The 27,977-nt window shown below is 51.0% G+C and overlaps 8 protein-coding genes across 8 annotated transcripts; 6 read left to right on the top strand and 2 right to left on the bottom strand.

The window, feature by feature from the left end:
* Positions 1-5: 5 nt before the first annotated feature.
* BDW70DRAFT_93329 (uncharacterized protein) lies at positions 6-3,306 on the top strand. Its single transcript, XM_073745218.1, has 5 exons — positions 6-478; positions 552-620; positions 678-1,154; positions 1,207-2,787; positions 2,847-3,306. Exons 1-5 carry the CDS (start codon positions 456-458, stop codon positions 2,929-2,931), a joined length of 2,235 nt encoding a protein of 744 aa, XP_073599600.1. The 5' UTR covers positions 6-455; the 3' UTR covers positions 2,932-3,306.
* A 193-nt stretch (positions 3,307-3,499) lies between these two features.
* BDW70DRAFT_170100 (SKI complex RNA helicase subunit SKI2) lies at positions 3,500-12,031 on the top strand (the record flags this gene model as incomplete). Its single annotated transcript, XM_073742850.1, has 14 exons — positions 3,500-3,946; positions 4,036-6,544; positions 6,598-6,874; positions 6,925-7,112; positions 7,166-7,345; positions 7,398-7,748; positions 8,446-8,535; positions 8,601-8,679; positions 8,799-9,259; positions 9,317-9,501; positions 9,554-11,421; positions 11,469-11,641; positions 11,692-11,812; positions 11,862-12,031. The coding sequence occupies exons 1-14, from the start codon at positions 3,720-3,722 to the stop codon at positions 12,029-12,031; spliced, it is 6,879 nt and encodes a 2,292-aa protein (XP_073599599.1). The 5' UTR covers positions 3,500-3,719.
* An 808-nt stretch (positions 12,032-12,839) lies between these two features.
* BDW70DRAFT_128855 (uncharacterized protein) lies at positions 12,840-13,385 on the top strand. Its single transcript, XM_073735508.1, has 2 exons — positions 12,840-12,897; positions 12,955-13,385. Exon 2 carries the CDS (start codon positions 13,026-13,028, stop codon positions 13,263-13,265), a length of 240 nt encoding a protein of 79 aa, XP_073599598.1. The 5' UTR covers positions 12,840-12,897; positions 12,955-13,025; the 3' UTR covers positions 13,266-13,385.
* A 151-nt stretch (positions 13,386-13,536) lies between these two features.
* vip1 (putative actin cytoskeleton protein (VIP1)) lies at positions 13,537-14,771 on the bottom strand. The gene is made up of 3 exons (XM_073735507.1): positions 14,627-14,771; positions 14,490-14,576; positions 13,537-14,433 (listed from the first exon to the last, which is right to left on the bottom strand). Exons 1-3 carry the CDS (start codon positions 14,707-14,709, stop codon positions 13,791-13,793), a joined length of 813 nt encoding a protein of 270 aa, XP_073599597.1. The 5' UTR covers positions 14,710-14,771; the 3' UTR covers positions 13,537-13,790.
* Positions 14,772-16,754: 1,983 nt separating this feature from the next.
* BDW70DRAFT_128851 (uncharacterized protein) lies at positions 16,755-18,899 on the top strand. The gene has a single exon (XM_073735506.1). The coding sequence runs from the start codon at positions 16,905-16,907 to the stop codon at positions 18,516-18,518; it is 1,614 nt and encodes a 537-aa protein (XP_073599596.1). The 5' UTR covers positions 16,755-16,904; the 3' UTR covers positions 18,519-18,899.
* A 361-nt stretch (positions 18,900-19,260) lies between these two features.
* BDW70DRAFT_170097 (FAD-dependent oxidoreductase) lies at positions 19,261-20,580 on the top strand (the record flags this gene model as incomplete). Its single annotated transcript, XM_073742848.1, has 1 exon — positions 19,261-20,580. The coding sequence occupies exon 1, from the start codon at positions 19,327-19,329 to the stop codon at positions 20,578-20,580; it is 1,254 nt and encodes a 417-aa protein (XP_073599595.1). The 5' UTR covers positions 19,261-19,326.
* A 143-nt stretch (positions 20,581-20,723) lies between these two features.
* nscB (metallo-beta-lactamase type thioesterase nscB) lies at positions 20,724-21,720 on the bottom strand (the record flags this gene model as incomplete). The annotated part of the gene is made up of 2 exons (XM_073738732.1): positions 20,724-21,443; positions 21,511-21,720. The coding sequence occupies 2 exons, from the start codon at positions 21,718-21,720 to the stop codon at positions 20,724-20,726; spliced, it is 930 nt and encodes a 309-aa protein (XP_073599594.1).
* A 434-nt stretch (positions 21,721-22,154) lies between these two features.
* Positions 22,155-27,710, top strand: BDW70DRAFT_170093 (type I polyketide synthase; the record flags this gene model as incomplete). Its single annotated transcript, XM_073742847.1, has 4 exons — positions 22,155-22,471; positions 22,526-23,627; positions 23,689-26,331; positions 26,385-27,710. 4 exons carry the CDS (start codon positions 22,155-22,157, stop codon positions 27,708-27,710), a joined length of 5,388 nt encoding a protein of 1,795 aa, XP_073599593.1.
* Positions 27,711-27,977: the final 267 nt, after the last annotated feature.

Genomic DNA, 27,977 nt, shown 5'->3' with positions numbered 1-27,977 from the left:
TACTACTCGACCGCCGCAACGGCAGTTTCCCCAGATCTTACGTCATCCGTTCGATGAGGCCTTCACTTCCACTGAACCCATCCGCCCAGTAACACCAATATCTACCTAGTAAGACCATCTGAGGCTCACATTTCGTTTTCTTCTTCCATTTCCCTTTATAGTCAGCAAACGGGTGTGGAAAGCAGAGAGCATTGCCTACGCTCATAGTTACGAATTGGCGACCTCTGGACTGAGCTGGATTAGGCTGGCCCGTGCCAATCTCCCAGGTATCTCGACATTCCTGAGGTCCACCACACGCAAATAATCCATTCTGCTAGAACAAGACTATCGTTACCCTAAAGCTCGGGGATTACCGTCATCGTTGTCGCCTTGTCGCTTCGCTTTGACCGCGTCGACAACAACGGCGCTTCGTTCCGGCTGCCAACAACAATGTGTGGCCTTGACCGACTCTCATCATGACTACAGATAGTGCCCTGTCGTCAGTGTTTGCCTACAACCCTTTCCCCTCCAGATCTTTTGTTCCAAACTGACGCTACCCCAATCCAATTCAGGTATCAGCCAACAGATTCCCTTATTCTTCCAACAAAGCGCCGTTTCTTCCCATTCAGAATACCCAACTAGTCTGTCCCACCCTTGAATCGGTCAGGATCATCGGCCTATGGACTAACATCCCATAGCCATCAACAACTTCGCCACTATATCAGTACCGCCGATCGGGATCGAATATACGTCGTCGTCGATAGAGTGGTCTACGCAATTCACATTTCATCGCGAAAGCGGGAGACCATTGCTGTTATCCCATTCGAGCCAAAGTGCCTCGCTGCTGGATATGGCTGGATCGGTATCGGAGGAACCAACAATGGCGAGTGTGCTTTTGTGAAGCTTTCCGATCGCAATGTGCGTGCGTCTCAAGGGACACCGGGCACCCAATCGGTGGATGTGGACAGCGCCTTGCCAATTGATCTCGAGGCCTCTCAGAGGACCTCCCCACGAGCATCAGCAGGAGCTGAACAGACAAACTCGTGGTCTGGTGTCAGCCAACTACCGGAGGTTCAATTGCATAAATTTGGCGGCAGCATTGTGAACTCTGTGATCATTCACCGTCTACCGGCCGAGGAGAAGGGATTTATAGACGAGGACGTTGCGGTGCTAAGGTATTGCGGTCAATGTCAAGTTCCAAATAAATTTCCGCTAATATTTTTACAGCAACAATGATAAGTCCGTGACAATATATTCATTGACGCGCTCAAAGGTTCTGAAAAAGCTCAGCCACCCGGCATGTATGAATTATGCGATCATATCACCGGATTCAAGCATTTTGGCTGCTGTTGGTGACGAAGCTAACGCATATTTCTATGGCCTTTCTCGCGATTTCTCCACCGTGGTTTCGACTGAAACCGGGGAGAAGTTGAGTGGCTGGACACTGGACCTTCTTCTCTGCATTGAGATGGAGATTGGGCCGAGAATTGAAGACCGTTGTTGTTTCACCATTGCTTTCTCGCAGTCCAACAGACTGTGTGCCATCGGCTCTCAATCTGGCGTGATCACTATCTTCGACGTTAGAAGCATTCAAGAACGTGCCCTAGGGCCATCTGAGGAGAGTCCAATTGTCTGTTATTTCAATTCCTCGCGGCCTTGCTGTAACGGTGGAGCTGTGCGCTGTATGAGCTTTTCGCCTGAACCTTGGGACCTCCTTGTGTGGCTTGAAGATAAAGGGCGTGCTGGAATTGCAGACGTGCGCCAGGCCTTTGTCCGCAGACAGATTATCCAGCTAGATATGAACGATCCTGCCGTTGAGGAAGTCGATACAGAGCCGATCATTGATGAATCTACGAGCTTAGGGTTTGACCTCGATATTCAACCCTCTCCCGAACCACGGCATGATCTTGATGCACGGGGTCTTTTTGACTCAATTGAGGGGTACTCGGGCGATCGGGCAGGTGAATTCAATACCTCACAATTGCGAGAGACGATGATACATGATTTAACTGAAAGGGAGAGGTTGGTATTGGAATTCCTGAATACGGCGCGCTGGTCGTCAAGATTCGAAGATGGCCCGCCTGACCGGCTGGCCAGCGGCAATGCTAATTCGCATTCACATTCTGGCTCTCGCGCTAGACATCAAGGTCCCACAAGCGGAGCTAATCGAGCACCCCGTCCTACTTCCCCTCGACCTGTCATACTCTCGCACATCAATCATGACGCAAGAAACCAAGATGCAAATCTGGACGATTCGACGCCCGATCCGCAGCCAAGTATCACTCTGAGCTGGATGGCTTCGCCAGGAGAGCTAGAGTCCGCCGCATTGGCTAATCCGACCCATACTACAGATTCCAGCTCAAGTGACCAAGGTGGCTCAGGTAATGAGGGTGGAAGTACCAGTCGGCACCGTGGGACCCTAACCCGACCGTCGGCAAATTTTAACTATTCCAGTATTCCGTTGTTGTCGGGGAGAAACCATCAACGGTCTCGCTCTGTCCATAGACGCTCCGAGAGGCAAGATAATAGTATGGATGTTCCCCAAAATCTGAGAGCCAACATCGTGGCCGTGGAGCGGCTTCGACGACAGCGGCAGCTCATTAACGAAGCAGAGACGCTAAGCCGAAACAATTTACGTGAGCAGCGTTATAACCAACAATCCTCGTTCGGCTTTGACCATAGCCGTTCCCCAAGGTGGATTCGAACCGTCATCAATGATCTTCCAGAGCGCAGCTACGGGATTGGACGCCGAGACCAGGACCCTAGTAGCTCTGCTGGACTTGGATTTGGTGCCGACGGGAGATCGCTGTAAGTAGTGGCTGATCAATATTTTCACATTGGCATGGATGCACTAACCCAATATCTAGGTATATTGCAACTGTGACTGGCATCTTTGAATACCAGATTAACGTAATGGACCGGAAGACATTCCCAGTGATCACTTATAGGTGATCAGAAAGAAAAAAGAAATTGCGGACCCTTGTGGTCTGACCTATGGCAGGACACAGCCATTTTCATAGGTGCAATGGCACCAATAAAAGCAGTTTCACAAATAATGACCTATTATCATTGTCAGGATTTTCCAGTTTTGATGCTATGACGAGGAATCAAAAACCCTCGCCGTCAAGAAGCAAGCAGTTGGTGTTTGGCTACTAATCATAATTATTCTAACTGTCCATATTTCGTGCGTCATTGACCATAGGCGCATTCTGGATTTTCTGGAGTCTCATGTATAGTTGTTAGTTTCCAACCTTTAAGTGCACTCATTGGTGGCGTTAGGGATTTACGTTTTGAGTTTATAATCTAATTCACTACCCTCTACGCGGATTCTGGTATGTAATAATGAACCAATTATAGGACAGGGGATGTTTGTTCGCTACCTTGTAGCTATTCACTCTCTGCCGTATAGATCCTGCGGCTGCCACAGATGGGGCTCCACCGGCCATGGCCCAACGTCACTTTCTGCCGGAAAGCTCTTGTTTCTCCCCCCGCCATGTCCTCCATCCAACCTTACCATGTGTCTTGCTCCATAAGCTCCAGGTCATTCAGCGCGAGTCAAAAAACCCCATAAAACTCAAACATACATAGAATTGATTTTTCCCATCGCGATCGTTCGGAACTTGTCTAGCTTCTGCACTTAGTTTGGGAAGTCCCTTGAGGACCAGCGGCTGGAGCGAGGTGCATCCGAGCCTATGATACACGATTTTCAGGAACCCTATTACAGGCCATATCGAGCTTAGATGGAAACACTCAGTTCAACCTTAGCCCAGCTCGACCTGGGCTCGCAGAGTATTGGCGGGAAGGCTTTCGATGAGCTCATTGCCGCTGAAGAGAATGGGACGTATCAAAACCGCGCACCTAAGCGCAGAGCCCGCCCATCCGCCGCGGAACTGCGACGCGATCTAGAGAACGAGTTTCTAACCCCATCCCCTCAGTTTAGCTCCGAGTGGTTGAACCGTTTGCAGAGGTAGGGTTGATGACCTTTGATGCTGTTATAATCTATTGAATCTTATTATGATTCTGCTTCCTCTCTGCAGTGTGCTAACGGGAAACTAGGAGATGGGATGTGTCAACGGACTACACGGATCTCTTTGAGATCGCTGATACGCAAACGAGAACAATCGTTCGATTCGACCGCGAAGGCCTGGAGGGGCGTGTCACTGGGTATCATGAAGTGACGGTTCCGGCTAACAGCGCGAACGCAAAGAACTCGACGTCTTTGCTACGCAGGCCAGCAGGTCGGGCTGACTTCGTACGGGGCGCTGCAGGGTTCTTTCCGTTCGCGCCAGGGGGTCTGGATGGCGTTGAAGCGATCGCGGAGATGGAGGCTGAAGTTCAGACAGCAGGACCCTCTGGGTCTGCTGGAAAACAAGCCGGCCTGGATCGCATCATTAATTTCGGGTCTGAGGGAGGTTTATTAGAGGTAGCTCCTGGACTCTCGCGCGGACTGAAATTTGAAGAAGCAAAGTCGGAAGAAGCTGCAGACGACGATGAAGAAGTCGAACAAACTCTCCAAGAAGAGGAAAGCAACATCAATCCTGATCATGATGAAACAGCATCCGACGTGGGAGGTGTGAAGATCGAAGACGAGGAATCCGCCAGTGAGGACGAGGAAGAAGACGACATCGACGCCCTATTACCTGTTGAGTTCCCGTCTTTGGAGCCGCGTGCTCCGCTGCTCTCAGCCTTCCAGAAAAAGGGTGGCAAAGAATGGGCACACGTCGTCGATGTTAATAAGGAAATCCCCAATTTCCACGAACTCGTGCCAGATATGGCTCGCGAATGGCCATTCGAGCTGGACACGTTCCAGAAAGAAGCTGTCTATCACCTCGAGAATGGGGATTCGGTTTTCGTGGCTGCACATACGTCAGCTGGTAAAACTGTCGTTGCAGAGTATGCTATTGCATTGGCCGCTAAGCATATGACAAAGGCAATCTATACGTCGCCGATCAAAGCTCTGAGTAACCAGAAATTTCGCGATTTCAAGAATACCTTTGACGATGTAGGTATTCTGACGGGTGATGTTCAAATCAATCCGGAAGCAAGTTGTCTGATCATGACCACTGAGATTCTGCGGAGTATGCTTTACCGTGGAGCGGACCTCATTAGAGATGTGGAATTCGTGATTTTTGACGAGGTCCACTACGTGAACGACCTTGAACGCGGCGTCGTGTGGGAGGAGGTTATCATTATGCTTCCTGAGCACGTCACTCTCATCCTTCTTTCTGCTACAGTACCCAATACCCAGGAATTCGCCTCGTGGGTGGGCAGGACGAAGAAGAAGGATATTTATGTCATCTCGACGGCGAAGAGACCTGTACCTCTTGAGCACTATCTGTGGGCTGGAAAGGACAAGTTCAAGATTGTTGACTCCAACAAAAGGTTCCTCGAAAGCGGCTGGAAACAAGCAGATGATATAATATCCGGAAAGGACAAGATCAAAGCTCAGAAAGCGGCAGAAGCTCAAGCGCAGTCTCAAGCAAGCAGAGGTGGTTCGCAGGGACGAGGACGGGGACAAGCGCCCGCCAGGGGTGGCCCGAGGGGAGGGGGAGGTGGACAACGTGGAGGAGGACAACGAGGCCGAGGCCAGCCGGCAAACCGAGGAACAGGCAACATTGCTCGTACGGGGAGGGGCGGAGGACGTACAACTGCCGCACAGGACAAGACTGTCTGGGTCCAGGTTGTGCAACATCTGCGCAAGGAGAATCTGTTGCCAGCCTGTATCTTCGTATTTTCTAAGAAGAGATGTGAACAGAACGCCGACTCATTGTCTAACCAGGACTTTTGCAATGCGTCCGAGAAAAGCCTTATCCATATAACGATTGAAAAGTCCCTTACTCGACTCAAACAAGAAGACAGGACGCTGCCGCAGATTCTTCGACTTCGCGAACTGCTAGGTCGCGGTATTGCTGTTCACCATGGTGGGCTTCTACCCATAATGAAAGAAATCGTCGAGATCCTGTTTGCCAAGACTCTGGTTAAAGTTCTCTTCGCCACAGAGACATTTGCCATGGGCCTGAACCTGCCTACACGCACAGTGGTCTTCTCGGGATTTCGCAAGCATGATGGCAAAGGCTTCAGAGATCTACTGCCCGGCGAATATACCCAAATGGCGGGGCGTGCCGGTCGAAGAGGTCTCGACAACGTCGGCTATGTGATCGTTGTTAACTCTGGCAAGGACGAGGCACCGCCTGCTGGAGCGCTGAGAAAGATGATCCTCGGGGACCCAACGAAACTTCGATCCCAGTTCAGGCTTACTTATAACATGATCCTGAATCTACTGCGTGTGGAAGCTCTGAAGATTGAAGAAATGATCAAGAGAAGTTTCAGCGAAAATGCCACGCAGGCCCTGCTCCCAGAGCACGAGAAACAGGTACAAATTTCTGAAGCCAGCTTAGAAAAGATTAAACGAGAGCCCTGCGGCATCTGCGATGTTGATCTCGCGGCCTGTCATGATGCATCGATCGAGTACGGGAAATTGACGAGCGAGCTACACCTCAACCTACTTTCATCGCCTGTCGGCAAACGCCTTCTTATGCCGAAGCGCTTAGTTGTATACCGGAAGGTGATTAATGAGTCTCCATAATTAGCCGCAGGTTTAAGCTGATACTTGTGCAGGATGGGTACCGAACCGCAGGTGTCATTGTGCGAGAAGTCGGAGGGGGCCCCAACCCCGTCATACAGATTCTCGAGATAGGTAAATTGAACAGCAAGCGTCACCCAAGCGAGATTCTCCCATTCCTCCCAGCGTTCAGGGGATTTTTGAATCCTCTACCGACCCGTGCCGCCGATATGACTCTGAAAGTCTTTAAGATCCCAATCGCGGATATCGAGTGCGTCACAAACACTATAGTCAAGCTAAGTGGCCCAACGTGGTACCTCAATATAAAGAAAGGTTGGTCTCAATGCATTTGGTACAAGGGTCATGCTGACGTTAGTCTACAGAGGCAATCAGATTCGCAGACAAGGAGCTGTCCAAGCTATGCTCTTCGTGGACCACTCCGGTCTGGGATGAGCTAGATTGGGCTCGAATCAAAGAGCTCCAATTAAGGGACATCCTAGATAAACGACGTGAGCAGGCAAATATCGCCCAGTCATGCGACTGCTTGAAATGCCCCAAATTCTTGAAACACGTATGTTCATATTCTACCCTTTGACGGGCCCTGCCATACTCACAACGCTTTAGTTTGAGATGCAACGTGATGAGTGGCAAATCAAGGAGAATATCTCGCAGTTGAAGCAACTGATGTCGGATCAGAACCTCCAGCTACTCCCTGACTACGAGCAGCGGATTCAAGTCCTAAAGGACTTGGGCTTCGTCGACGAACAATCCCGTGTGCAGCTGAAAGGAAAGGTAGCTTGCGAGGTAAGAATTCGAAATAAGGTATTCTCCATAAATGCGCTGAGACATGTGTTAGATTCATTCTGCGGATGAGCTCGTTTTGACGGAGCTTATATTGGAGAATGTTCTCGCGGAATACGAACCCGAAGAGATAGTCGCTTTATTATCCGCTTTCGTGTTCCAAGAAAAGACAGAAAATGTGCCGACATTGACCCCCCGCCTAGAGAAGGGCAAGGAAGCAATTATTCGCATTTCCGAGAAGGTGAACGATGTGCAGATACAGCACCAGGTCCTTCAGTCTACCGAGGACATCAACGATTTTGCCAGCCAACCGCGATTTGGACTGGCAGAGGTGGTTTACGAGTGGGCCAAGGGGATGTCGTTCAACCGGATTACGGATCTCACGGATGTGATGGAGGGAACCATTGTCAGGACTATTACTCGGCTCGACGAGACCTGTCGCGAGGTGAAGAATGCAGCCAAGTTGGTTGGAGATCCAACGCTGTATGCAAAGATGCAAGAAGCGCAGGAGAAGATCAAGAGGGATGTGATCTTCGCTGCGTCTCTGTATATGTAGGTAGTCTAGGCGTCAAAGACACTGTAATTATTATTTAGTACGGGTGTAGGTATGGTTCCCTGTCTCGGAAAACCACGTGGGCACCGCCGGGTCTTTGTTTTTTTTTTTTCTGCCAGAAGAATTCACAAACGCAAGACGCAGGGATCAGGTACAGCCACGCCAGCAGGGCACAGAACAGTGTAGAGCATAGATTCTACTAGGCACATAACTGTGCTAATCAACTAAGACCGGATTCAGCTTTAATGTAATAATAGTCAATGACCTGAACTCTTTTGGCGTAACCCTTTCACGAAAATTCTCTTACCGCGCGGGGCGGCAGGCGGTCTGATTCGCTGCCCTAGACGCGGGGCCAACACCGCCTGAAATGAAAATCCACGAGAGAAGAAAACCAGAAGTGCTGAGGCCTCCTAAATCTTATTGATCCCTCTTTTTATCTCCCCCTCCTTGTCTCCTCTGACCGCCGTCTGTCTCATTACTTTATACCGGGGTTTTCCTCAGTTCCTTTCAGTCTTGATTTCTGCAACCAGGGGGTCGTTGCCGGAGCGAGATGGATGTTGCAGCCCTGCGGAACCGCATCCAGTCCACGCTAGATGCCAATGCTGATATCAGACGGCAGGCGGAACTTGATCTGAAATATGTTAGTTTCGGGCTACGGCCATGCAGATGGTGGTTTTGCTAACCAAACCTTCTTCCATTCCACAGGCCGAGACGCAACCGGGTTTCATAAATGCTCTGTTGGATATTCTGCAGGGGGAGCAGGTCAACGCCGTCCAACTGTCGGGTACGTTTTGTCGACTCTTCACCTCCTTGCTGATGTTGAATCGGAGCCCATCGGCCCTGTGAAATTATCCGCCAAACCCGTACCTTGAACCGCCTTTACTGACTAGAAGGGGTCGATAGCGGGTGTTTACCTGAAGAACCGTATCAACCGAGGGTGGTCAACTATTGAGGACAGTCCGCTGCGCGCACCAATTGCAGAGGAGGAGAAACCGGGTTTCCGCGAGCGGCTGATTCCCGCTTTGGTTTCCACGCCCCCCAACGTCCGCGCTCAGCTCGTCCCTCTACTTCAGAAGATTCTTCAACATGACTTCCCCGAACAATGGCCTGGGTTCCTGGACATCACAATGCAGCTGCTTGGCACTAACGATGCCGGTTCGGTCTATGCGGGTCTGCAGTGCCTGTTAGCCATCTGCCGTGTGTACCGATTTAAAGCGGGGGATAAACGGGAGGAGTTTGACAAGATTATCGAGCACTCGTTCCCTCAGTTGCTCAGCATAGGATCGAGGCTCGTGGATGAAGAGAGTGTAGAGGCGGCCGAGATGCTCCGCATCGTGGTGAAATCATACAAGCATGCTATTTACGTGGGTGATGCAAAAAGCCAATAAGCATATGGGTGGTCAGAACTGACGGGTGAATAGTTCGAGCTCTCACCTCATCTTCAATCGCACCAGGCGACAGTCGACTGGTGCACTTTGTTCCTGCGAATCATCGCCAAAGAACCTCCAGCAAACTCTATGATGGAATCCAAGGAGGAGAGAGAACTCGCCCACTGGTGGAAGTGCAAGAAGTGGGCGTATGCCAATTTGAACCGTCTTTTCATCAGGTGCGTAGGCCTTTCACATCAGTGGTGTTCCTCGCCTAACATGGATGTTTAGATACGGAAACCCCACGACCATTCCCAAGTCCAGTAACCCGGACTACTCTCAGTTTGCCAAGTCGTTCATTACAACATTCGCACCGGAAATTCTTAAGGGTTACCTACAGGAGATTGACAAATACGTTTCCAAGGGTCAATGGCTGAGCAACCCAGCACTCTCCTACACTTTGATCTTTTTCGAAGAGTGCGTCAAGCCGAAGTCGATGTGGGATCACCTAAAGCCGCACATGGAGAACCTCATTGCTCACTTCGTCTTCCCAATTCTGTGCCAGAGTGACGAGGACATCGAGTTGTTCGAGACGGACCCCTCTGAATATCTCCACCGAAAGTTGAACTACTACGAGGAGGTCTCGGCGCCCGATGTTGCTGCTACAAACTTCCTGATTACTCTCACCAAGAACCGGAAGAAGCAGACCTTCTCTATCCTTACATTCGTCAACGGTATTGTTAGTAAGTATGAGGCTGCTCCGGATGACCAAAAATTGCCGAGGGAGAAGGAGGGCGCCCTGCGCATGATTGGATCTCTGGCTTCTGTCATTTTGGGGAAGAAGAGCCCCATCGCGGACCAGGTTGAATACTTTTTCGTACGCCACGTTTTCCCTGAGTTCCGCAGCCCCCATGGTTTCCTTCGTGCGCGTGCCTGTGACACGTTGGAGAAATTTGAGCAGCTCGATTTCCAGGACCCTAACAATCTCATGATCATTTACCGCAATATCCTCGAATCCATGACTGATTCAGAACTGCCTGTTCGTGTCGAGGCCGCCCTTGCTCTTCAGCCCCTTATCCGACACGACGTGATCCGCACCTCTATGCAGCAGAATATTCCGCAGATCATGCAGCAACTTCTCAAGCTTGCCAATGAGGTTGATGTTGATGCTTTGGCTAATGTTATGGAAGACTTCGTCGAGGTTTTCTCCGCAGAGCTGACTCCTTTTGCCGTTGCTCTGAGTGAGCAGTTGCGTGACACATACATGCGTATCGTTGGTGAGCTCCTGGAGAGAAACGCTGCCAAGGGCGAGGAGGACACCTACGGCGATTTCCTGGACGACAAGAGTATTACCGCTCTTGGTGTTTTGCAGACAATCGGCACATTGATTCTTACTCTGGAGAGCACGCCCGACGTGCTTTTGCACCTCGAAACAGTCCTTATGCCTGTCATTAGCATCACCCTCGAGAACAAGCTTTACGACCTTTACAATGAAGTATTTGAGATCATCGACAGCTGCACATTCGCCTCGAAGTCCATTTCTCCGACCATGTGGCAGGCTTTTGAGCTCATCCACAAGACTTTCAAGGCGGGAGCTGAGCTGTACCTGGAGGACATGCTGCCCGCACTCGACAACTACGTGGCGTACGGTTCTCAGACGCTTGTTCAAAATCCTGCCTACCTCGCAGCCATCGTGGGTATGGTCGAAGATATCTTCAATGATGAGAAAGTGGGCGGCGTAGACAGGATCTGTGGTTGCAAGCTTGCCGAGACTGTCATGCTAAACCTGCGCGGCTATGTTGACCAATACATCCCTGTCTTCATCGAGCTTGCGATGCGTGTCATCGATGCTGGAGAAGCGCGTACCAAATCTTGCCGTCTCCATCTGATGGAGATGGTCATCAACGCCATATATTACAACCCAGTTCTCAGTCTCCAAGTCCTAGAGGCCAAGGGGTGGACCAACAAGTTCTTCAGCGCCTGGTTTTCTAGCATTGACAGCTTCAGACGTGTTCACGACAAGACACTGTCCATTGTCGCCATCACCTCGCTGCTCACTTTGAACCCTGCCGACGTGCCAACGAGCGTTCAACAAGGTTGGCCGAGGCTGCTCCAGGGAGTTACCAGACTGTTCCACACATTGCCCGCCGCTATTCAGAGTATGTATTTTCATCTTGCTCAAGCGACATAGACTAACATTACATAGATCGACAAGAGGCGACGAAGGAGTCGGACTTCCAATACGAAGAGGAAGACGAGGATGATGAGGGTAACGACTGGGAGGGCGAAGTGGAATGGACTGAGGGTGATGATGAGGCTGGTCCTGAGGGCGATATTCCCGACGAGAGTGCTGCATACCTGGACTTCCTGAACAAAGAGGTGAGTAATGGCAGCATGTGCTTTTCAGCTTGTGGCTAAATCATGACCAGGCGCAAAAGTTCGGCTCTTTCGCTGGGGACGACGATGACGACGAGCTTGATGAGGAGAGTTTACTTGAGACTCCTCTCGACAAGGTTGAACCATATGGGCTGTTCAAGCAGGTGTTTATGAGTACGTGTTACTTTATTCCTCTAATAGGATTTAGCTAATCTGCAATCAGACCTCCAACAACAACAGCCTCAGCTCTACGAAAACCTGACGAATATTCTAAACGACGAAGAGAAGAAGATCATCGAGTCTGTGTTCCATGAAGCCGACGCAAAGGCTCTGGCCGCGGCCAATGAAGAAGCAGCCAAAGCGGCTGCCCTCCAAGCCAATGGGAATCAATAGATCCCAACGTCAACGAAAAGCAATCGAGCCGACATATAGTCAGATCGACTCTGGAAGCCAAGCATAGTCTATGATATAAAAGATGCATTGTCATGTCGGTTTGGCGTCGCTTTTTTTTGGACACATCTCTCTCTCTGTGTCGACGGCCAAGCAGCCACTGGATCCGGCCTAATGTGACCTATGCCTGTTGTTTCTTTTCCTGTTTAGAACGCTTTGTCGCAAGATTCTTCTTCCCTTTTCGTTTTACCCTCATGACCCATACTTTATTGGTTACGATTCCTGCCAAAAGTCCCACCACCCTCCCCTGCACACATTCTTACCCTCCGCCCATCCCGAAACCCCCGAGTTAATGAACATGAATACACTTTTCTTCTACTGTCCACCAAGGAATGATCAAGAGAAATTTAATCTATCACTTTCCCCACTGAGGAACAAAACCGTGAAAAATCACAAGAGCAAGGAAGTAACCACCATAGGGACTGGATTCCAGATGTCAAATATTATCACGTGACGTATATAGTTGAGACACTTGAGCACCGTTTCCTATAACATTTAATCCCACCGAACATTACTCTAAGCTTCTGTCGATCAGACACCGACATTATGTTTTGGAGTGAATCACGGTGATCGGCCATTATACAACACCGCAGCTTTCATGTGCGTGAAGAACATCCACGACAAGCTCGTGGTCTTCTATCCGTGTTATGCACCTCTAGACCCACAACGTCATTATGATGTTACCAGAAACGTACAGAGTAACTTGATACGACGATATCACCTTATATAAATCTCTCCTCTCACACATTTGCTCTAATCCAAGTCATATTCACGAATAACTGACAGTAACTCACGCTCACTGTTTCGAGGTAAGCCACCATTATCTGTCAATTTCTTACTACAAGCATTCACTTAACAACTCCCAGCCCACCACCACAACTAGAACAACCTACCTCACCTTACAAACCTCCTCCAAAACAAGGAAGCAAGAATCAAAATGTCTGCTCCGTTCTCCGGCCGCCAATCTCCACCTCCCGAGAGCCAAACAGGCGCACAAGAGAATTCCCCCCCAGGCTCCGGCCGCGCAGACCCCAAGTTCGCCCCTCCGCCAGAGTACGCACCCAAGTCAAGCTCCGAGGGCGAGGGTCAAAGCCAGACGGCGGGCTTGAGCAGTAACCCGAAGCATATCCTGGAGGATATTGAGGCGGCGAAGTACAAGAAGGGGACAGGAAATTGATTGAGAAGCGTGTTTTGAAGATGACTGCATGACTTGACTTTAAATCTACGTGAAAATCACCACCTAAGATGGAATTGAGACGATATTTCTTAGTGCTCAGTTATTTTGCATGGATCATCAACCAAGAGTAGTTTATTAAGACATTGTAGCGTAGAATTTAGCCTGAGCATGCTGCGATCTTTCTGCTAGAACAGGGAGTCTAGCTAGATGATGGCTTCGACTTTACGTAAAAACTCTTACGTAGTAGTGATATCTATCTACGGGTGTCTTGTGATCAAGAATGACGAGTGCACCACATATGACCGCGGTTCTTCGCCGAAGGTCTATAGACTAAGAAATGTTACTGAGATATGTCACGAGAAATTGTGCCATTAGGCTCGATTTAAAAGCTTCTTTTCCAGACTTGAACAAAGGGGAATAGAGTATGAACGTAGAGAAAATTGAAAGGGCGTCATGCTAGAAACACATCCGCGAAAGTCATTAAAAGTCATCGTCGAATACAATCATTGACAAAGGGTGACTCCACTACGCCTTCTCGGTTGTAGCAGGTGCCGCCTGGGCAGCCTCGGGCTCAACACCAGGAGCAGGGGCAGGGGCAGGGTTAGACTCCGTCGCAAAAGCGCTGCTTTCACCCTCAGCCTTCTTCTCCTCAGTCTTTCCAGCCTTCAGATCCGCCAGTCTTCTAGCCTCAGCGTGAATATCGCGAACTTGCTTATCGGTCTGAGAGTAAAAGTCACGCAGCTTCCGGCCCGAGGGAGTGTTGATAGCCTTCTCAAAGTAGCTGTGCAAGCCGCGCCAGCTGTTAGCGGCCTTGTCGCTGATCTTATAGCTCTCATCAAGACCTTTGGCGCGCTCGCTGGCACCAGTCTTTCTGTCAAAGTTGCTCAGGACGCTGGTGAAGCGAGACGTAAAGCCATGCTTTTTGTCGATGGCAATAGCCTTCTGGATAGCCTGGTCGCTAATTGTGTATCCATGGGCAAGGTATTCTGCGATAATGCGGGAGCGGGGCTTGTCTTCCTGCTCGAGGTCGTTTTGGTTCTCGTCTTTAGCTTCAGCGGCGGTAGCGCTATGCTCTCCTGCAATCTCGTCAAGGGTTTGCGCAGCCTTAACAGTGACTACAGAGGGGCCAAGCTGGGTCTGGTCGAGGAGAAGGGCGGTTTTAGCAGCCCTGTTGCGTGTTAAATAATGACGACATGGAGGGTGAGGTGGATGGTTTAGACTTACGCATCCTTTTCGAATGTCACGGTCGCTGACTTAAGAGAGCCTGGCTCGCCGGAGGTGGGAGTAACAGAGATACTGACAATCTTGCCACTGTTGGGCTCGTTAGACAGATAATATTCCTTACGGAAGAGGCTGCATACCAGAAGCTGAAGAAGTCCTGAACCTCCTTCTCCGAGGTGGAGGGGTCGATGTTGGAAACATGAACAGTGGTGCGGTCGGACATTTTGGCGATGAAGAGTTGGTTCGGAGATGCAAATAGAGATGAGAAAGTCGTAGAGCTATTGCTAGGATGTTGACCTAGGAACAGGAACGGAGTGACCGCGGGGTATATATTCTAGACGATGACGAACGCAGCCACACCGTACGTTATGACGTTTGCGGCACAGCCACGGTGGGGCGGCCCATGGTCATAGCTTGCTTTCATGTGCAAACGTCAGGTTGATACATTATTTTTTATTTAATCTAAACGAGCTGGAAGGCAGTAGAATTCGACAAAAATAGAGTTGATCAAATTTCAGAGGACAGATAATGAGAGAACAAACTGTCTATCTAAATCTCGTGCCATAAGGACCGCCTTTAGGCGACTTTACCAGATATCGGGATGGTGTCCGTTACCTCTATGAATTATGGCCAAATATACAGAGTCGCCAGGCGGTAACAAGAGCTCTATCGACCTAGAATTTTCTAAACTCTTGAATGTGCGTGCTTTTTCTGGACGCTAAGCTCGTGCTCAAGGGCGCGAATTCGCTGCCGCAGCACCTCGTTCTCATGAACGAGGGTTTCTATATCTCGGGATGTTATATCATCTGAATGAACGGCGTTTGACTTCGATGGAGTTCGTTGCTGTGAGAAAGAGCTCCTCCGCGTATACAAGTGCGAGCCATGTGGGATATGGGTCGAGACATCATGCTTTCGTTCCTGAGGCTGGGATATGACTGATATAAGACTCTGGGACGGAAGAGACGCAGCAGATGGCCGCCGGCTCCGCCCGCTAGTCCTTGGCCCTTGTACTACTGGAAAATATGAAGCACTCAAGCTCGAAGAGGAGCGATTCCGCCGTGATGCTGTGGGGTGCGTAGGTCCGGCTATATATGCTGACTTATGGAGCGTATCGAGTGGTTCATTGAGTGTGGTTGAGGTGGATGATGCCGTTGAGGAGACGGAGGAAGTTTGGTTCCGCAGGAAAGAGAGCTCCCTTGACAAACGGTTGACCTAGGAGGCAATGGTTTAGGCCAGGGATCTAAAGGGATGCAGGTGGTATCTAACCATTGCCTCTTGTTCCTGCTCGAGGATCAAATGTATATCTGAGGGCGAGAGGGGCTTCGGCTGCCGTAGGGGTCCTTCCATTGATGTTAGAAGAATGCCTGGACAGACTACCGTGTATTGCGCTGTTACCGGATGCTGCTCTTGCACGCGCATGGATGTCAACCCTAGTCTGACCCCCTGAATTCGCGTCTTGAGAGATAGAACCAGCCGGTGGGTTCATTGCTTGGGACGACGACAAACGAGATGATGGCGGCGACTTTTCAGCAGGACTTGCACTGGCCCTGGACGGGCTCTCGTTCTTAGATGAAAGAAGGGGCCTTGAGAGATTCCTGGGGACATTCTGAAGGATGTCTTTGAGATATAGGGATACAAGGGAGACGGACGTGTAAAGTATGACAACGGTGTGCGCAGCACTATCTTTGCTTCAAGGGGCATAACAAACAGAGGGATGGTAATTCGTGATGAGTCGGTTCAAGCCTGCAGGTCTGCAGGTCATCCCTTGATAGAATTTAGAGCTGTATTGAAAGCATGCCAGACAGAGACCGAGAAACAAAGAGAATGCATGAGACTCGTCAACACTATGAGTGACCGTCTTTGTTTTGCTTCCTTATCAAGCCATGGTGAAATAGAATTGGGCCAGAATAGAAATAAAATTGCGGGCGTTCAATGGCCATTGAGAGTCTAAGAAAAAATTCCATGGCAGCAATATGATATTTGTATTGCGCAGCTGAGAAGATCAAAGCCATAGCTGCGTTGCGGAGGCGGAGAAGTCCGTCGCTTACGTGCATTGATCATCTCGCATATCTATCGCAGCACCCTGAGACACCAGGTTTTATCAGTTTCTCAAACCAGACAGGACAGGGACTGTGAACGTCTAAACCATCATTGGATCTGCTCTGCTTGCTCTACTGCCTGCACCCTTAGGAGTATCACGTGAGCGTACAGCTTAGTAACGATGGTGATCTACACCGTCCAGTACAACAAAACAAACCATCAGCAGAGGGAAATGATAATGATGCACGGCGGCGCCTTTGGCGTTTCAGATTGAGTGTGCTTTGCGTCAGAGTTTGAACTTGAGCAATATTAATATTTCCAGCTAACCTTGGGATCAGCACTCCTTTAATCATCTTTAGGCCCCTCATCCCCCCTCAAATGGAGTCGGCAACAGCTGCGGGTTCCTCCGACATTCCTCCTTTCGCACAGCCTCTTGCCCCTTACATCAAAAGTCGCGCGGAAGCTCTTCGAATTCGGCAGGCTTTGACAAGCTATCTCCGCTCTCAGATTACCTTCGTTGATAACGACCCTGAGCACGCAGAGTGTCTCGCCCATTCCCACCTTTCGCTATGTGTCTCGGACAATGCGGTGTCGGATGTGAAGCGAATACCCGCAGAGCTTACGGGACTGAGGAAGAACTACCTCCAAGCGTTACAAGCGAACGTGGCTGCAAGGAAACAGCGACAATTGATCGTCGAGAAACTGTCCGCCGAGCGCCCCGAAGGAAGTGAGATAGAATTGTCCGCTCAAGACAGCTCTCTGGAACTGCAGGCTTACCTTCGACTCGTCCGCGATCGACGACGACACGCAAAGCTTCAAGTCTTCGAGCAGTATCTCCAAGAGCTGCGAAACCGCGTTACCCCTCGCCCGGAAGATTTCGATAATCAGGAACGCCAGAACCAGACCGCATTGCTGGAAGAGTTTAAAGATGAGAGTCAAGTTAGCGGCGAAGCAGGTGCTGATATGGAGGAGCTTGTGCATAAGCTAGAGAGAGCAGTCATTTGTGCAAAGTCACAACTTGATCGGGAAAAAAAGCTATACGCGGAATTGAAAGCTCGGAGTGCATCCGAGAGTTACAGGGAAGAAGAACCCGCCCCAGCTTTGAAAGCTGCAGCTCTTCAGGTAACCCGAAATGAGCTTGTACAATGGGTAGAGGAGAAGCTTGTAGGCAGTGGGGACAGTGAAGAAGCTTCTGTACAGGAGATACCTGCTGAAGAGATAGAGGAGTCCGCTCGTATCCTTGAAGAGCAGAGGATGCGGATTATACAGCAGTACGCAATTTACACGGAAACCCGCAAGCGCCTGCTAGAGACAGCTGCCCGAGCTTGCCAGCCTGTGTCAACAGCTTCCGCCAAGACTGTATCGCGACCCCTAGAAGTCCGCACACCCTCCACGGAAAAAGAGTTGCCAATAGAGCCGTTGGAGGTCCTGTCCTATGCTAGCGATGTCCTTCACCCAATGTCCAAGATTCAGCGGTCTATAGCGCTACAGAAATTCTACTTGTCCGGCATGCTTGCTAAGGAGAAAAGCACCACCATGCGCATGCTCAATCGTCTAAGTGACGAGAGTCACATACTCCCTGAATATCCGATCCTTGCCCGACAACCCCGTTTCAAGCATGCAACCGCAGCACTTAACCCTCGAGATACTGCCAACCAAGCAGATCCGGGGAAGGAGGACGAAATTGTCAGAATGGCCGAGGCATGGGCGTTCGCATCATCTGCGGCTGGATCTAACGAGAAGGAGTATGTGGAGAAAAAGGTTGAAGATGGTAGCGAACATGCAGATGGAGCGTATCAGGAGCTACAGAAGGTCTATAAACTGCTGAACCAGGGCCTCGAGGAGGCTCTCGAGCGTGCCCAGGACAAGAACGACAGCGATATATGGGCACATGAAGCTCGCTCCAGTAGGTCTTTAGCGAGACTTCAGGCTGAGAAGCGCCCAAAAGGGCCTTGGACGCGCTTGACCGGTAATGTGGGAGTCGCAGATTAGAATCTGGGCACTCTTAAAGCGCAGCCGCGCGTCATTAGCAACACTAATCTTGTTCTCGGCCCCATATGTCGGTACAATGTACACGTCCAAACTTCTGCCTATCCACTGCAAGCGAGCCATGGTCGTCATGGCCACTTGTCAACGCTCGGCTTGATGAATGCAAATTATTGGCCAATAGCGAGCTCCAGTACATTATATATCAACAAACCCCCTGCGCACAAGCTTACCATCAGCTCAACACCAATCTGGAGAATTGCACTGGCTTTGGATATAGCTCCTTCACGCAATATACCTGGCGACAGGTGCGGTGAGTTCGCTAAGGACGCTATGTATACCAAATCCAGCTAGTTTGGGCCCGGCGAATGTTCTGTTGTAGTCTGCAGTGACGCAAGCATGGATGCATGCTTTGCTTCATGGAGTGATCTATCTGCAGGCTTTTGTGTGACTCCCAAGCTATAAGCTACCTGGTACAATTTTAAAGTCCACCATTGGCCTGACGTACCAGAATAGTGCCTCTGTACACTGCTCACCATGGAGGACCCCTGAACATCCCGGATAATTAAGTCGAGCTTCACGAATTTTACCTTAGCTACTCACTGGTACCTGACACCTACTTAAGAACCGAGATCTAAACCTACCGCTCGGGTTTTAACCCATCGCCCAGGCAATTAGTCTTGTCTTGTGATAAACAAGCCCAATACCCCGAATCCATTGTACTCAATACAACCCTACCCACAAACCTGGCACCTACCGCTTCACCGTGTGTCCCAGCACCAGCACCAACAATACTGTGCACAGCCAACAAACAATGACACCCCCAGTCCTCATCATCGGTGCCGGCCTCTCAGGTCTCACAACCGCGCGTCTCCTCACAAACGCCCACATCCCCTGCATCGTCTTCGAAGCCTCCCCTCCCTCCCGCACTCAAGGCTACGCCATCTCCCTCCGCGACTGGGGCTTCAATGCTCTCCTCAGGGCCCTGGGAAACCTCCCTCTATCCAGCCTCACTCGGGCCGTCGCACCAGACCGCCACATTGGCGGCTGGGGCTGGCTCGACCAGTCGTGGCGGAATAACCAGACTGGGGAGATAATCATGATGCCACCCAAAGAGTCAAAAGAGAAACCGACCATACTGCGCGCTAATCGCAATGCGCTTAGGCAGTGGATTGCGGATGCAGATGCGGGGGAAGACGAGGAAATTGATGTCAGGTATGGACATCGGCTTGTTGGCGTGCAGCTGTTGAGAGACGTCGGAGATGGAAATGTGGTGACAGCCGAATTCGCAAACGGCGCCACATACACCGGTTCCCTTCTGATCGCCGCGGACGGGGTACACTCCACAGTACGGACACTGATCCTTCCCGCTGTGAAGCCGGAAATTTTACCCGTCCTCGTCTACCACGGCGACTTCAAGCTCAGTCGCGAGGAATACGAGCGTGTGATCCGGCCGCATGCAGGCGAGTCCACGATTGTCGCGGGCGTGGGCGACGGGTTTAACACGCCGTTGACCGTCTGCGACGTCACGTCAACGACGGTGCACATGGACTGGACGTACTCGCGGCCCAGCATTGGTGACAACGACCCTCTGTATAATCCCAATATTACATCGGAGGAAGCTAAAGTCATTCCCGAGGCTCTGATCGAGGAAATCAATGCGAAGAAGCTGGGAGAACCATGGTCGCTGTTCCTGAATGGGGAGGCGATGCGCAGGCATAGGGTGTTCAATTGGCTGACGCGATGTGTTTCGATGGAAAGGAGTGACGTAGATTCCTGTACAGGCAAAGGGGTCGTCTTTGTTGGAGACTCGTGGCATGCGATGCCAATCTTTGGGGGCGAGGGTGGAAACCATGCGATATTCGATGGGATTGAATTGGCGAAGGTGTTGGAGGTGGTTTGGGGACGTTCCATGGAGGATGTGCAGGCAGCGATCGGGAAGTACTATGACAAGTCTTGGAGACGGTGTAATGATGCTGTGAGAAGGTCAAAGCAGAGGTTCTACCAGCTTCATCGACCTATTAGCGAGTGGATTGAGATTGCGGAGAAGCAAAAGATGCGTGCGTAATTTGCTCGTTCATTAATGAGGGCTTGATCTTGGTACAGTAGGGACAGATTCCTTTTTCAGTACAAAAGAAGAAACAATCTTCAGCATAAATAAGAGCAAAGCAATCTAAATAGTTTACTACATGGCAAACAACTTCTAACCAGTTAATTCGGCCGGCGCGACCTGACGTACCATCGCCTCTTTGCAGCACTTCCCGGCTCAAACCCGACTTTTCGATCCTCAGCCAGCTTCCACAGAACCTGGCTCAAGAACGGCGCAAGAGCTTTCTCAACCTCATCTGTAATCTCCCCATACATTGCTAGGATGATTTCATGTAGCGTCAAGCCACCCCGGCCCCGCCCCTGCCCAGCTGCTTGGCTCTCCTCGAGTATCGCGTAAACCTGCTGCACGCGGAACTCTCTGTGCTTGATGTACTCTCGCATTTTATCCGGAAGGTCATCGATTACTGCCCCGTGCGCTGGGTAGCCCAATGGAAGGTTCAGGTTAGCCATCTGTACCATGCTATTCATGTATTGTCCCAAGTCTTCCACCACCGAGTATCCATGGCCGAGCACATTGTCGCCTGTGAAGAGGGCGTTCTCTTCTTCAAAGAGAAAGCACATATGGTCGGCTGCGTGGCCGGGGGTATGAACGGCGCGGAGAGTGGCGCCTTCAACGCGAAAGACCTGGCCGTCGAGAATATCCTTTTGTCCGGCATCGGGTCGGTTTTTGTATATGCGAGAGGATAGCGCTGGATTGTATGCTATGAGGTCTGGCACACCACCTGTATGATCGCCATGCCAGTGTGTAAGGAGGACGTGTGAGATGTCTATATCTCTCTCTTCTAGGACTTTGGTGATATCACGGATCCACGAGCGCATTCCCTGGAGCATGCAGGGAGTGTGAGCCACGTCGCCCTCCGTGCAAGATCGGTAAAGAGTCACGACATACCTGACCAGTATCAACTAGGATACGGGATCTGCCTGTTCCAACGAGATATGTGTTTGTCCCCTGCAGTCTCATTGGTCCAGCATTTCCGCCCAAAATCCGGATGACCCGTTCAGTGATATCTGTTACCACAGGCAGAGTAGGGATAGTGTTTTCTCTGCCGGTAAGGTACTCATTCCAGAAGTCCTGGGCAAATGGTATTCTGAAGGCCATGTTGGTAACTGAAACGACCTGGGGATGCCGAGCGAAGGAATGTGCGTCGAGTCTGTAATATCGGCAGAGGTTCTGCTCTTCGGCCCTATCGCCCTGTGACGGGATTTTAATCGGGCATATTTTATAATCCACAGTAGTAAAGAAATAAGACCCGAACGAGATAGAATGCAGGTCCGGGCCAGCTCATGTCGGAGGCTCGAGCAGTCGTTTCTCCAAAAGTCCCCGTATGGCATTTTACACAGGGTCCCATCACACGATGGTAATTCCATTGCAATTTGCGAAACTTCCCGTGCGGGCATTTTGCCCTCATTGAACAATAGCATCAAAACCCCGGGTGTATCAGTCGATTCTTGCTGTACGAGTGATTGTCTGGGAACGCTCTGCTCTGATCTGAACGTAATGAGCGCTTGAGCTCGACCAGCAGAGAAGTAACAATGAAAGACAATACGCATAGCACAACCCTAATCTTCTTTGGGAATGAGTTTCCCAACGATGATCTCAAAGGGCTGTTCCGCTGCCTGCTGCGGCTTAGCAAGGACCGCAGGTTTCGTCAACTGGCTGCCTTTCTCGAGGAGTCGACTTTGGTCCTCAAGAAAGAAGTCGCTGCACTTCCACAGCCCCTGAGGGATCTCGTACCGCATTTTCACACGGTGTTGCCCCTCGCAGAGCTTGGTGACTTTCGTCAAGGTCCTCTAGGGGCTGCTATGGAGAGTGCGCTCTTGACTGTGCTGGAACTTGGCATGTTCATAGGGTAAAATACTCCATTGCTTCGTTGCGGACAAACAGTGCTGACAGAAACAATTAGGCATTATGAAGCTGAGGGCCGTGACTGGAATTTGCTTGAGCACAACACCACCCTTGCTGGCTTGAGTATCGGCCTTTTAGCTGCTGCTGGTGTGGCCCTATCCACCAACTTAGCAGAGGTCGCCCAGAATGGAGCAGAGTGCGTTCGCGTGTCTTTTCGACTAGGAGTATACGTCAGCGAGATCTCGCGGAAACTCGAGGCGCCTCAAGCAGACGGTACATTACTGAGCTGGGCTCAAGTTGTTACCGGAGAGACAAAGTCAGCCATCCAAGACGAGCTGTCAAAGTACAACTCAGAATCATGCACGCCAGAGCTCCTTAAAGTCTTCATTAGCGCCGCCGATAAGACCTCCGTCAGCGTAAGTGGGCCGCCATCACGCATGAAAGCCTGCTTCAGCAGTTCGCACCTCTTGCGGTATTCCAAGTCTTTCGCCCTCCCAGTATACGACGGTCTATGCCATGCGTCGCATCTGTATAACGAGGACTCGATCAACACAGTTATCAACAGTGCGGAGTCTGTCATTCCTGTCTCTCGTCCCGTGCAGCTTTCGCTTCATTCTTCCAATACTGGCCAGCCTTTCCCAGCGGCTACAGCTCACGAGCTGTTCCAAGCCATCGGCAAGGAGCTGCTGACTGGTACCATCTACCTTGACAACATCATTGACGGAATCATAAAACGCATTGGAGAGTTCAACCCGAGTCACCTCCAAGTCGAGACTTTTCGCACGTCAATAGTGTTTAAGAGCGTACGAGCGGCTCTTGAGGGTGAGTTTTCTGACTTGGAGATCAAGATAACCGACTTGATCCCTTGGGCTTTCAGAGACTATGGTCCTCGTCTGCCGCGTTCTTTCGCCCATTCGAAGCTGGCTGTTGTCGGTATGGCCTGTCGTATGCCGGGTGGTGGCAATGATACCGAGCTTTTCTGGGAGATTCTCGAGCAGGGACGTGACGTTCACACGACAGTGCCGGCAGATCGTTTCGACTTGTCGACTCATTACGATCCTAGCGGCAAAACGGATAATGCTGCAACGACTCCCTACGGTAACTTTGTTGATAAACCGGGATTGTTCGATGCAGGGTTTTTCAACATGTCGCCGAAAGAGGTACGTCGTCCGATCCAGACTGGAACCCGATGCAAAGATACAGGTATGCTGACAGATGCAGGCTGAACAAACAGACCCCATGCAGCGACTGGCGCTCGTCACTGCATATGAAGCTCTGGAGATGGCCGGTCTAGTCCCCGGTCGAACTGCATCATCGAACCCCAAACGCATTGGTACTTACTACGGGCAGGCGAGTGACGACTGGCGAGAATTGAATGCCTCGCAGAATATTGGCACATACGCAGTGACGGGTGGTGTGCGTGCCTTTGGCAACGGCCGCATCAACTACTATTTCAAGTTTCCTGGGCCCTCATTCAACGTCGACACGGCCTGTTCTAGCGGGTTGGCTGCCGTCCAGGTCGCATGCTCGGCTCTTTGGGCAGGGGAGGCGGATACAGTTCTTGCTGGGGGCCTGAATATCATCACCGACCCCGACAACTATGCAGGTTTGGGGTGTGGTCACTTCCTCTCCAAAACAGGGCAATGCAAGGTTTGGGATGAAACTGCGGACGGCTACTGTCGTGCTGATGGGATCGGCTCCGTCGTCATGAAACGTTTGGAGGATGCTGAGGCGGATAACGATAATATCATCGCCGTCGTACTCTCTGCAGCTACGAATCACTCAGCCGAGGCTATCTCGATCACCCATCCCCACGCCGGGAATCAGAAGGACAATTACCGCCAGGTTATGGATATGGCTGCCGTTAACCCGTTGGATGTGAGCTATATTGAGCTTCATGGCACAGGGACCCAGGCCGGTGATGCCGTGGAGTCTGAATCCGTGCTCGATGTATTCGCGCCTCGATCGCCGCCACGACGTCCCGATCAGTTGTTACAGCTGGGTGCGGTCAAAAGCAACATCGGGCACGGTGAAGCGGCAGCAGGTATTGCGTCGTTCCTGAAAGTGCTGTTAATGTACCAGAAGAACATGATCCCCGCGCACATTGGTATTCATACAGTTATGAACCCGACTATTCCCAAAGATCTTGAGCAGCGTCGGGTCCGGTTGACTCAGACGAACACGCCTTGGCCGCGTCTACCGGGTAAGAAACGGATTGCAATGGTCAACTCCTTTGGAGCTCATGGTGGAAACACGACTGTTTTGTTGGAGGATGCGCCTGAGCGTAACAAGGACGTTGCCCGAGAGAACCGCTCGACTCATACCGTCGTCATATCGGCCAAATCTAAGAAGTCTCTCCAAGCCAACATTGCAAACCTAGCGCTGCATCTGGAGAAGAATCCTGATATCGATTTGGGTGATTTGTCATACACAACCTGCGCACGTCGCATCCATTACACTCTGCGCGTTGGCTTCGCAGTCTCGAGTATCGCCGGGCTAAAGGAAGCCCTACGCAAGGCTAGCGAGAAAGAGGCTCTTGCTGAGGTCCGTCCAACACCAGGGGATGTTCCTCCGGTCGTTTTCGCCTTCACCGGCCAGGGAGCCTTCTACCAGGGCATTGCCCGGGAGCTATTCGAGTCATTCTCTTACTTCCGTGACGAAGTATTGCAACTTGACCACATTGTCCAACGGCTTGGTTTCCAGTCCATTGTGCCCGTGATTGACGGAAGCATTGGCGAGAATCCATCAGCAACCGTGTCGCAGCTTAGCATTGTCGTGACCGAGATTGCGCTTGCGCACCTCTGGACTCTACTGCTCGGCATGCAACCTAGCGCCGTAATCGGCCACAGTCTAGGCGAGTATGCCGCGCTGGTCGTTGCGGGCGTCCTATCTACCGCGGACGGTATCTTCCTCGCCGGGCGACGTGCCCAGTTGATTGAAAAGTGTTGTACAGCTGGCAGCCACGCGATGTTGTCGGTACGTGCATCAGTATCGGAGATCAGCAAGCTTCTAGGCAATGCAAAGTACGAGATATCCTGCCAGAATACTCTCAACGACACAGTTATTGGAGGCACCAAAACAGATCTGGACGCTGCCCGTCAAATTCTCGAGTCTAGCAGCATTAAGTGTGTGCCGGTAGATGTGCCCTTTGCATTTCATACTGAGCAGGTCGACCCAGTACTAGACCAACTAACCCGAGTTGCTGAGACTGTGCACTTTAAGGCCCCAAGTATTCCTATCATATCGCCATTGTTGAGAAGCGTGGTATTTGACGGCAAGACCATCAATTCCAGTTACTTGATTAGAGCCACACGCGAGCCCGTCCATTTTGCTGGCGCCCTAGAGGCTGCGCAGGATCTCGGCATGGTGAATGATAAAACAGTATGGGTCGATGTTGGACCGCATCCTATTTGCGCTAGCTTTGTGCGCAGTTTGATCCCCAAGGCACGCGTCGCTTCGTCATGCCGGCGAAATGAGGACAACTATGCAACGATGGCGAAGAACCTTGTAGCTCTGCACCTGGCTGGTTGCACTCCTGTTTGGGACCAGTATTTCCGGGCTAATGAAAAGGCGTATAACCTGCTTACTCTGCCCAAATACGCCTGGAACGATGTCAACTACTGGATCCAGTATATCGGCACATGGACGTTGGATAAGGCTCATCTGAAGTATACTGGAACAAATGGACCACCGCAGGTTAAGCCGTCGTCTTCGGCACTGCGCACATCTCTGATCCACGAAATCATTGAAGAGACCATTGGCGAGGAAACGGCCACGCTCAAAACCGTCTCTGACTTGCAACACCCGGAATTCCTCGAGGCTGTTCATGGCCATCGGATGAATAATTGTGGCGTAGCAACATCGGTAAGTTCAGCTGTTCTATCCTCTTAGTTAAGCAAACTAACGATAGCCCTCAGTCAATCTGGACCGACATGGCGTTGACGGTTGGCGAATATCTGTATAACAAACTAGCACCCGGATCAAAGGTACACATGAATGTGGGCGAGCTTGAGGTCTTGCACGCAACTGTGGCCAATCCTGCCAAAAACTGCACCCAGAACCTGTACCTTGACACCCACCTAGACTTACGCACGCAGAGGATGTCACTCGCCTGGTTCAATGTCGATCCTGCAACTGGGAGCAAGGCCGCCGAATCTTATGCTACTGGATCTGTGCGGTTCGAGGCCGATGCGGAAAAGTGGAGGTCTGAATGGGAGCGTCTGACACACTTGGTGCTCGGCCGAATTGAGACATTAGAGAGCATGGCCAAGGAGGGACAAGCAAGCCAGTTGTCCAAGGCGTTATCCTATGCCCTATTCAAGAACGTGGTCGATTACGCTGACCATTATCGCGGCATGGAACGGGTGGTAATGCACGACTATGAAGCATTCTGCGATATAAAGCTCACCCCAGAACGCCGAGGCATCTTCCATACGCCGCCGCACTGGATCGATAGTGTCTCCCATGTTGCTGGTCTTATCATGAACGGGAGCGATGCCTCCAACACCCGCGATTACTTCTTCGTCACACCGGGCTATGAGAGCTTCCGTTTGCTGGTGAAACTGGACCCTGACGTCAAGTATCAGAGCTATGTGCGCATGTTCCCATTGCCAGAGGCCAACATGTACGGAGGTGATTTGTACATTCTGCAGGATAATCAGATCATCGGCATGGTTGGTCATTTCAAGTTCCGACGAGTACCACGCCTGCTCATGGATCGATTCTTTTCGGCTGAAGCAGCCTCGAAACAATCAGTGGCGGCTTCTGCGTCTTCTGCGCCTAAGACTGCCACCAAGCATGCCCCGATGCCGGCCGCCAAACCGGCCCCAGCCGCCCCAGCTCCAGCTGAACCAACACCCTCGTCGCTTCCCACAGTTCAAGCACAGAGCACCAGCCCCCCTCAACAAGTAACGCCGTCGAAACCCGCAATGAACGGCGTGAAAACGCCTGAAGAAGAGAAGCCCAGCAAAGCAGATGCCGAAGGTCCGAACGGGACAACCTCTCAACCAGAAGCCACCGGCGTAGTTGGCCAATGCCTGCAATTGATCGCTACCGAGACAGGACAAAGCGTGAATGAATTGACCCCGGATGCCACTTTTGTGCAGCTAGGGGTCGACTCGCTCATGTCACTTGTGCTCTCAGAGAAATTCCGGGCCGAGCTTGGTTTGGAGGTCAAGAGCTCGCTTTTTCTGGAGTGCCCGACAGTTGGAGATATGATGGACTGGTTAGAGCAGTACTGTTAGAGAAAGGTACTTGGGAATCAGTATAGCTTTTTGTAGTCTCAATGAAGAATGAGTGTTAGAATGATCTCCATACGTTTCAGCTACCAATTTAGCCCATTATCAATCCATTTCAATAGTTCTCCGGGTTCAATGTTGGGAGAAAGGAATCAATGGACTCTCTGGGAGTCTGGTGTTATGGTATTCAGAGTACTCGACTCAGCATCAAGGGCTTTCCAGGGTTCGTCTCCGTCGAGATGGATTGGATCTCGTTTCGTAGACATGCACCGT

The sequence above is a fragment of the Aspergillus foveolatus genome (genome assembly GCF_047715535.1).
Source record: "Aspergillus foveolatus strain CBS 279.81 unplaced genomic scaffold BDW70scaffold_5, whole genome shotgun sequence".
Taxonomy (NCBI): domain Eukaryota; kingdom Fungi; phylum Ascomycota; class Eurotiomycetes; order Eurotiales; family Aspergillaceae; genus Aspergillus; species Aspergillus foveolatus.
This window is presented reverse-complemented; position numbering and strand designations above follow the sequence as displayed.